Below are 10250 nucleotides of genomic sequence, written 5' to 3'. Positions count from 1 at the left end.
ATTGCAGTACATTTGTACATGTCACGAGTTAATTTGAAGGATTATGTGTGCAACCAGATGCTCACGCTAAACAGAAAGAGCCAGCACTTTGCTGTTTTAAGTGCTTATGGTCAACAGACAATTGTTTCCTAGATGAAGACTGAATAGTTTAATATAACATGGTTTTATTTAAATGCAGGGCTTAGAGCTGTAAGAGGGTTAAATGATGTCACGGTTACCCATTGGGCTGTGGGATTTATTAATTCAAATTGATTAGTTTTGGCGATGTACAAAAAAAAAATAGTATTTTAAATTTAGTTAGGCGCTAGGAGGCGGTACACAACAACCCGAAGCCGGAAATAGAGCACCAGAAAGCCTATTTGCGCACGCGCGCCCGTTCTTCTTCCTTTCCGACACTCGAGCGAAAAGAGACAAGATGGGCCATCAGCAGCTCTACTGGAGTCACCCCAGAAAATTCGGACAGGGATCCCGCTCCTGGTCAGTGTCTACTTTGTTGCGTTGTTTATCGGTTAACGTGATCAAGTTGAGGTGATATAAGGTGTTTCTGGCCTCCCCATCTTTAAAAAAAATGCTACCAAACGTGCACCGCATGTGCCCTGAACCTGAGCTAATATGGCGGAGGCAAATACTCCCTCCTTCCCTATTAGCATCAGCCTTGTGTGTCTTTTGACCGGATTTGGTTTTATAACGGCTAGAGTTACCGAAAGCCCTTAATGCATATGAGTTAGGCGTGTAATTTCTTCCGTCGCTTGATCGGAAGAAATTTAACAAATGTTTAACGTTATTGAGAATAGCATTATTACAGGACTGTTAAAAGTTAGCCCCGGTGTTCAGAAGAGCACACCAAATGCACACCGGCTCATAGTTTACGACAATCGGCGCCAGGGTTTTGTATAACTGGTACATAAAAGCGTATATATGCGTTGACTGATCCTACTCTGATGTTGTTGCAGCCGAGTGTGCTCTAACAGACATGGCTTGATCCGTAAATACGGGATCAACATGTGTCGCCAGTGCTTCAGGCAGTACGCTAAAGACATCGGCTTCGTTAAGGTAAGTTGTATTTTTTCTGTTGCCTCTCAAATTGATCATAACTTTACATCACAGAACATCAACTGAATTTCCCACTGTATAAAGTTTCATTAGGACTGGCTTTACTGTTTTGAGGATGAAGCCCATGAATTAAATGTTGTTTTAATTTTGCATGAGTTTCATGCTGTTTTGCTTTTTGCTCCTCACAAGCATGCTATATGCCCATCTCTTTACAATAACTAACACCTGTTTTGTGTTCTTACAGCTGGACTAAGATGTCTTGTGCTGACGTCCTCGGATGGGTCAAGTTGTCAGAAGTCTGGCCATGATGGGATAATTAATCATTGCAAATAAATTTTTTGTCCAATTTGATTGATTTTTGCGTGGTTATTAATTGGCATGAATTTGATTGTTTTTTTCCCCCCCACAATGGATAAAAATGACTTTTAGATGAGCGATCAAACACTATTAATGACCTTTGGTTTTGCTCAGCAGCAAAGTCATGTTGGTCAGGCAGTTAAAGAGGTTTCCATTTTAAATAAATTAACTTAGTTGGTCACCTACTTTGAGTTGCTGTTCATTTAGAGTTAAGCGAACAGGTTTTATATAGCAAGAGGTTTTAAATATGAGTAAAACTGAAACTTGATCGATATTAACGGGTTATGGCTACTCAGCAGTATTTAGTGACTTCATGTCATTAGATTATAATTGTGTAGTAAACCATGAACATTGAGTTGCAAGCCTTATAGCTTTTTTTTCATTTAGGTGAAATGTAGACATCCTTGTAATAGGTAGATAACTGCAGAGAAATGGTTTGTATCCATGGAAACTGGTGCGTGGGGAAAGACTGATGGGAAGAAAACACAATAGGAATGGAATAGCCTTGATAATGGGGTGGGGAAGCTTTTAGACAGGTCGGCTGTGCCTGTCGTTTGAAAACAAACCAGGAGCATGGAAGTAAAATATTTCAGGTGGAAACTCAATTTTAAGGTTGCTTTGTGGTTGAGTGGTCACATTTCTTTGTTAATAACCTTTAATGGGACATCTGCTGAGCTATTTTGCAAGAAGTCAAGTAGTGCAATTAATCCTCACAGTTGTGCATCATGGCAGCGGCGTAAAGTGCAGCTGATTAATTTTTAATTCAGCGTGCCTTCACGTAAAACAACATACCCCCAGCTCTCATCCAAGGACTGCTAACATGCTGAGATAATAGTCTTGCTCAAAGTTAATGAAATTTGATAAGTCCCCTGTAGTGTGCCTAATTGCTTGGCGCCTCGTGACTGAAGCTACCAAAGTGAAGCTATTTGTTTAAGGCTGTTCCCAGGTAGATGGGATTCTGTGCAATCTGATATTGAGTTGTTTTTCTGTTTCTTGGTTTTTTTTTTGCTTTTTTTTGCCAGGATTTACTATAAAATATTTGTCGTTATTGTTCTCACCTTTAAAAAAAATAGTATGAAGTGTTAGGCACTAGATGGCAGCAGCACATCATGCTCAGTGCCGTTGATGATGCCACTGACTGCTGGTAATGCTATTTATGCTGCTGCCCCCCCCTCAAAAAAAAATAAAAAAATCTTTCGTTCATCATAATTATATACCTTTTGCCATCAGGTACTAGAGAAGCTTCATGGGGTCTAAAGTGGGCAGTTAAAAGTGATGTTTGTGGCAGATTGAAAAGTCTAAAAATACATTGTAGTTGTGCAGCTACTTAGATTTTTTAAAAAGCATAGTCAATCTACTCCTTTATGCTCGAGGTTCAGATTTTAATCTGTTTAATCCAAGGCAATAACTAAAATATGGTTGGGAAGTGCTAGCGTATCACAAATAATAAATCTGTTTTTGTTCAGCAGGCATAAGATGAAACTTTAATGCTCCCATTGGGGAAATTGTAAAAAAGAAACAAAATGACAAAAAAAATGAAATTGACACAAACACTCAAACCTATAATTCTAGCAACAAAACAAACTGCTTAGAAATAAAAGGATGAATGAATAGTGATAGAGATGTTTAAAAGTAGAGCAGCAGCCCTCATTATAAAGAGTCTTCGGAAGTCCAGTACATACACAAAATGAACAAGTGAAACTTTTTAAATGAAGGAAATAAATAAAAGGTACTTCCTGCCAAATGCAGTAAATATATGCGATATAGCTACTTTAAACAAATGTGGCCATAACTGTCTGACTGAACTTTAGAAATGGAAGCACAGCGTGTGCAAAACATTCTGCAAGGCTAAGGCGTATTTTATGGGGTGTATTGATGTCTACCTCAGATCTGTAGGTATTTTAAAAGTAGGCCAATAAGTTATGCATAAAAGGAGCCTGTGTGCAGGAACGGGCAGGCCAGTTTGGAGCTGAACACACAAGCGCTCCTTGTTGCATCACTGCACCATGTTGGCGGGTGGAAGGTGTTGTCTTTGATGTTCAGTTCAACTGCCTTTTTTTCTTCTTTGCACCGCATCAATGTTCTCGCTGTGCTGTCTCCTCAGTACACAACTTCCACGACAACTGACTCAGTGAAAAATCAGTTTCATCCAACCTGAATCTTTTTCAAAAAGTCTCCCATCGTTGTTACCGTTCACTGGCTTTGTGTGGTCACACAGTTTGCTCCAGCTCCACTTTCTGCCTTACACTGTGCTATTTTTATATATTTAGCCTACATATAGTTAGGTTCACATGTGTTTGGAAAATAGCTCTGTTTAAGTCCTTTGTCCTCAGTACACAGTGGCTTGTGAATCAGACAATCGTTTTCTGAGGTACAAAAGAATTTGGACAATTGACTTAAGTGAAAATAGAGTTGTTAAGAAATTGCCTCCATGTCCTTAAATAATTATAGTTTTTACTTATTTTTCACATTTTTATTTTAGTTATAAAAGTTAATGATTCAGGAAGTAAACCTTAAATCTTATCAAATCTGAAATATTGTTACCAGAAATGCTGTTTTGGCATGACGATCCACATTTTAACTTTGACTATCAGTCCTTTGTTGTTAAAATTTGTAACAAACCAACTGAGTGGAAACCTATTGTTGGTCAACTCTTTGTCCAAATGTGTGAAGAGCTGGAGTTTCCCCAGAGACATATGCAGTTTTGGTGACACAGTGAGTAGCAGTAACTGGGTAGATATCTAAATTTACGCATTTATTATCAAACAGTAATGGTTTAGCACATACAGTAGTTCACTTTTCCTTTTGGGCTACTGCTTCAACTTTAGTCTTGCATTTTGTAAAGGGAGGAGAACCACAGAGGCATATTTAACATAGACAGTGTTTAAGAAATGGACCTGGTTCCCTGGTCTGAAAAGGGAAGCCCATGCAGATGTGCCTTAAAGCTGCATTTATTTTCTGTAGCTGGCAGGGAGAGAATCCTGAATAAGCACAATGGTTATGCTCTGCAAATTATGCTCCCGTTTTGGACAAAATAAATGGTAAAGCAGGGTACATACCTACCTTGGGACTTGCACCTTGCTACTGTATGAGGATGCAGTGTCCCTCTGTTTCACACATTTGGCCAGAGGGGCCGATGGCGCGATATGGCAGCCTCGCTTCTGTCAGTCTGCCCCAGGGCAGCTGTGGCTACAACCGTAGCTTGCCTCTACCAGTGTGTGAATGCGAGAGTGAATGAATAATGGAATTGTAAAGCGCTTTGGGTGCCTTGAAAAGCGCTATATAAATCCAATTCATTTATTGCCAATGCTCAAACTTAGACTTCTCAAATCAGTGGTGTTGGCAACATCACAAAAGCTATGATCATCTTTCACATAGATTTAAATAAAATGGAAAAACTGAATCCACTGAAACTGAATGGATGGATGGATAACATATTTAACTGGATCTTTAGTAGCTCATAATCACTGACTTCTTTTCTTCTTTCTAGGGGTTCCCCTTTAGAAATTATTTAAAAAATCTACTCAGCAAAGTTATCAACTATAAAACCAATATAACTAAAATATGACAATAAGGTCAGTTAACTGTTTACTTAGGGGGTAAGGATACGTTTTCTTTTGATATATTGTTAATACAACTAAACTGAATGAAGTTAAGAGTTACGGGTTTTATTAGAAACAATGTTGCAAATAAATTTGTGAAGTCTCTTTTATTTTAGTGACCTGATGAGATAATTGCATCTGTACATGGAGGGGCTGGTCGACAGTTTACTTGGAGTAGCAGTTAATATTATTATCCCTAAGTGATGTACGTGCTGGTAAAATCGACTGTTTGTGGCTATAAAAGACTCTGTGATCGCTCATGTGTGCCATGCTTGTACACACACATAAATATGTTATTGTGTGCACTTTGTGGTCACAGCCAGATCTTAATGCCGAAAGCAAACCTGAATGGAACACTAGTTTGAACAAACCAGAAGGGAGCTGTTGGTGTGATGGCTTGGGACCCAAAGTCTCTGAGCTACTGTGACTGACTGCCAGATACATTGCAGAGGTCTGCCATCCATCTCCTAGATTATAGCGAAAAATAGGTGAATTGAAAACGTTACAGCACACTGTTGGCATGGAAACATTCCTCTGGGTTTACCTGCTTTTGATTGTTAGACCAAGAGGCACTTCTCTCTGCAAGGTTACTCCAAACGGCTGTGGGCAAACATGCAACTCATTCATGCCCCCCCTCTCCCAGTTTCCACAGATTGGGAAAGATGTTGACTGAGGGATGGCAAATGAAAAATATGAAGAAAAGAGCAGCAGCCAGAGACATAAAGAAAAAAATAGATTAATTGAAGAAAGAAGCAATAGTAAAAGCAGAACCTGTGAAATTATGCAATGATTAACAGGCTATTGTGTAAGACGCCCTAAGAATAATAGCTGATAATTACAGGATGTTTTGTTCCTGATATTCTCCTTTTCTTTATGTTATAGTAAGCTGGAGGACTGAAGATAAAACATATTTGTTATTATTTTCCACAGTTGCTATAAAACAGCAATATATTTACCCACAAACATCACCTGACTACATTATTATCTCAGATATTTTTCTGTTTCAGTGTACTCCCTTGAGACGTGAGCTGCGCACTTCACTGAGCTTTATTACAGTCCAGTACGGAGCACCTGGCTGACTCAATCGCTCCAGTCAAACAGAAGCTAATTCTCTAGCCTCCATGGAATAAGCGTGCTGCAAAGCCCCAATTTAGGCTTAGATGACTTCAGCAAACATTAATTTCTCCATAAATTTCAAGGGAATTGCCTCAGCAATGCAGACTTTGTTTACCTAAAGTCAGCTGTGTGGCCAATATTAGACTTACAGAGATATGTGCAGCCTATAACGTCGGGCAGATATTAAATAAAACCAAAAGTAACATCAGCTGGCTGTGAAAGTCTCCAAGGCTAAATGGAAATCGCATGCTAAGCCCATGGCTGACAAGTCACCACAGGAAATGCGCAGGTGTAATTATTAATGGCCGTCATCCATTTAGATGCTGTATTGCCAGAATCCTGCTGCAGTCTGGCTCAGAGCTGTTGCTTAGTGGGACATTTAAATGAACAAAGCCGTCATGAGCACCGCTGTGAAAGAGATCAATTATGGTGTTTTTGCTAGGCCAGAGGAGGCTGATAGACATTCACTTTGTTTTCATTGCGACTCCGGAGGTGGGCAAGATCCACACGACACCTCATGAAAGAAGATGGTGCTTAAAATAATATATATATATATATTTTCACTTTCGGCTTTCAGTATTTCTATGAACTGGACAACACAAATTCCTAATTAGAAGTCAGTGAACACTGCAGCCATGCCCGTGCACAGCACAGCTCACTGTTATAGAAAGGAACGATGGTTAATGTTATTTGTAACACCTGCGCTTTCCCAATGACAACTCAAACGTGCTGTTGAGAGGAGAGAAGAAGAGCAAGTTGGCCTGTAATGAAATACGTTGAGAAAATAAGACAATTCGTGTTTGAAACGACTGATTTGTTAAAGTTTTGTGATTATCCTCTGAGCTCACTGCTCACTTCAAACATGATATAGCGGTGGGGTTCAAACAGCAGGCAGAGATGCACTGACATGTCAGAGTGGGAGCACCGGATGCTGCGTTTGCCGATGGAGCGCAGCTCAAACTAGTCAAACTTAATCCAATTACATGAGCGTTTCTATAAAGACAATGAAAATCCAAAATCTTCAGGAAACTGATATTTCCAAGCTGAATGATGCACACTTCTGATCAGAAGTTCATATACACTCATGGGTATGAATCCTAATCTTGAGCTTTTAATTTTTTTTTAGAACTATTTCTTTTTCGAGGTGAAATGATTATACAGCATACATCTTTAATGACTTTATTAAAAAGGAATTCAAGACTCAAAGATTCAAGATTCAAAGTGTTTATTGTCATGTGTACAGAAGAAATAGCATTTCTCTGTGCAATGAAATTCTTCCTTTGCTGTCCATACACAAATGCCAAGTTAGGTAGGGTTGAAGGAACAAAGATAAATAAGGATAAAAATAAGACAAGATATTAAGATAAATATGGTAAAAAATAAGGATAAAAATAATGAAAGATAAATAAATAAGCACAAAAATAAGTAAATGAAGACAAATGAGGTATGCAGTTGTCAATGTAAAAGGATGTACAAAGGAGCTTAATGTGCGAAATGAACTTAGTGTGCAAATTGCAGTTGAGGTAGGTCAGCTGTTCAGGAGTCTGATAACAATGGGGAAGAAGGAGTTGGAGAGTTGGAGAAGGAGGAATTGGGTGCACCCGATTTGCTCTAACCAAACAGGCTCAGATATATATACAATACACCCTATGAACATTTGGTTAAATGTCCCCTAGCAAGTTGCATGTCAACACTTTTGGTAGCTGTCAACAAGCTTCTGGCATAATTCCAGCTGGACCACTCTACTTGGCAGAATCGGTAGAGTTCATTTAAATTGGTTAGTTTCTTGGCAGAGACTTGGCTTTTAAACACAGTCCACAAATTTTCAATAGTCTAAGGCTGGAGGTTTGATGGTTCCTGGGTTGTTCCTGAACATCCTAACCAATTTCCTCTAAGTGACAGTTTGGGTCTTCTCCAGATATTGGCAAAGTGGTGACACATCTGAATAACTTGTACTTACCTACAGTTATTTGAAGTAATGATCCTGAAATATGCAGTTATTTAAAAATGTCTCCAATATAAAAAATGAGAATCATATAAATCTATGATTCTCATTTTTTATATATTCACTGAGTTCCTTGGCCTTTTGCTTTGTTCTAAGTATCGGTCAGTCCAATGAGAGCAATCAAACAAATCCTTTAAGACTAGCAAAGAGAAACTACCAGTTGTAATCAATTATAATCACTAATGAAAACATGAAGGGGGTTGTCCAGTTAAAAGACACTGTAGAATTTCGAGCATAATAAACAAGACCAAAATTCAGTCATGGGACAACAGCCTGTTGTTGTAATGCCAGTTACAGAAAATGTGAAACAAAATAAAAATAGGTTGGCTGAATATTAATAACCAGGGTCAAGAAATATGTCACCTCTCTGCAAAGGTAGGTGTATGATCAGCACTAACTTTTTTACTCACTCTGTAATTTCAGAGCTGAAATACAGAGCCAGACATGAAAAATGTGTTGCTTACCAAATATGACAAATACAAAAGACGGTCTGGAAAAGGTTTATTGGTATTCAGTCTGTACTGCATTGGCTGGCACAATGCTGCATTTAATGAATTACACTATACATGCATCCCATGGGATTCATCAAACATCTGTGGAGAGTCGGTCCACAGTGAAGGTCATAAGAGGATCTGTCTTTTTGAAGATATGGATGTGGAACCTTTTCCTTTTTTTCCTTTTAATTCTTTAAAATTTACTGTTAGGTTTCCACCAATAAATATAAAAAAACATAATGTGATTTTATCTGAATGGTCATCCTCTCGTGCAGCTCTCAAGCTCTTTCAGGATGACTGCTAAATTTAGATTTCAGTGTGGAAGTCCCATTCTGTCCACTTGCACTGGTGTTTTGGCAGTGTGTCACAGTGCTGACCATTCAACTAGAATTTCACTTGAAGCTAGTATGCATGAATATCATCCCTCAGACACGTCAGCATGTTTCAGTGAAAACAGGGTCAATTCAGATTTCTTTCCATGCAAGTTTAACATCTGTGACCTAAAGAGGGATGTAAAAAATTAGCATCTATGAAATCTATACAGTACTGCATGAAAAAAGATGACTCTGATTGGCCAAATTTCAAACAGATATGGTTGTTAGAGCCCTACTGATTTGTCAGTAGCTCGATATTAGCTATTGGTATCAGTATTTATAATGACTGATAAACACACAGACACCCTGTTAATATTGGCTGTTTTACTGAAATTATTATGTTATTGTGTGCAAAAAAAATCATTTGTGCTTTCTAAAGAAAACTAGTATGTTTAGAAATGTTACACTGAAAATCCCTTGCTCTATCAAAAAAGCACTTAGGAACATTTTGATAAAAACTTGAAATGTCAAGTTTTCTATCCAGTAGGTCTGTTCTTCAGTTTTGGTAAGTGAGATTCACTTATTTTATTTCTATGTCACTTTGCACAGAAACATAAACCTGCTAACTGGTGCAATGTGTTTCTAAGGTCTTTTGGTGGTACCTCGTTAACCAGGCTTGCTACTGTTAGCTGATGACTTGAGCACTCCACACCCATCCAAGTATGGTCATTTCTGGCTCCTAATATAACAAATCCACAACAGCTATAATTGAAGCCAGTAAGTGATGTCACCTGTTGTATACAATCTACGGCTCAAATGTGAATGGGTTTGTTGTAATGTCCCAAATCCTGTTAGCTAAACCATTACATTCTAGAGTAAATCTTCTAAAACTGTGCTAAAAACCAATAAGATATAACATAATGTGCAAAACACTGTCTGCTTCCCACAGTTCAGGGAAAAGATGCTGCACATCTTAAATATGCCTGTGGGGGCAGTGCTGCCCCGCAGCTGAGACTGGAAGTGCCAGTCAGAGCAGGCACAGAGCAGTGAAAGGTGAGGTGACAGGAGGTGCTGTGCATCTCTCTTGGGAAGATCTCTCCAGTCACAGCAGAGGAAAAAAAACAAACTATCAAAACCAGAGAGAGAGCGATGCAGAATGTTTAGAAGCAACCTTGATCAGGCTGTCAGCTTGGGTTATACCTAATTGAATACAGCATGCCATTTGAAGTGGAGAGTATGGCTTGAGCAGCAAAGAGAAGCCAGAGTAGGGCAGGCACAGCGGGAGAGTAGCACTCACCAAACAAACAAA

The 10250-nt window shown here is 38.8% G+C and overlaps 1 protein-coding gene across 1 annotated transcript; it reads left to right on the top strand.

Annotated features, from left to right (window-relative positions):
• The first annotated feature begins 369 nt into the window (after nt 1–369).
• rps29 (ribosomal protein S29) lies at nt 370–1404 on the top strand. The gene is made up of 3 exons (XM_005724985.2): nt 370–477; nt 954–1053; nt 1298–1404. The coding sequence occupies exons 1-3, from the start codon at nt 416–418 to the stop codon at nt 1304–1306; spliced, it is 171 nt and encodes a 56-aa protein (XP_005725042.1). The 5' UTR covers nt 370–415; the 3' UTR covers nt 1307–1404.
• The last annotated feature ends 8846 nt before the right edge of the window (nt 1405–10250 follow it).

Source organism: Pundamilia nyererei, unplaced genomic scaffold (assembly GCF_000239375.1).
Source record: "Pundamilia nyererei isolate P.nyererei 1_Seehausen unplaced genomic scaffold, PunNye1.0 scaffold00013, whole genome shotgun sequence".
In the NCBI taxonomy this organism is placed as follows: domain Eukaryota; kingdom Metazoa; phylum Chordata; class Actinopteri; order Cichliformes; family Cichlidae; genus Pundamilia; species Pundamilia nyererei.
Note: the sequence above shows the minus strand (reverse complement) of the source record. Positions and strands in the feature narration are given on the sequence as shown.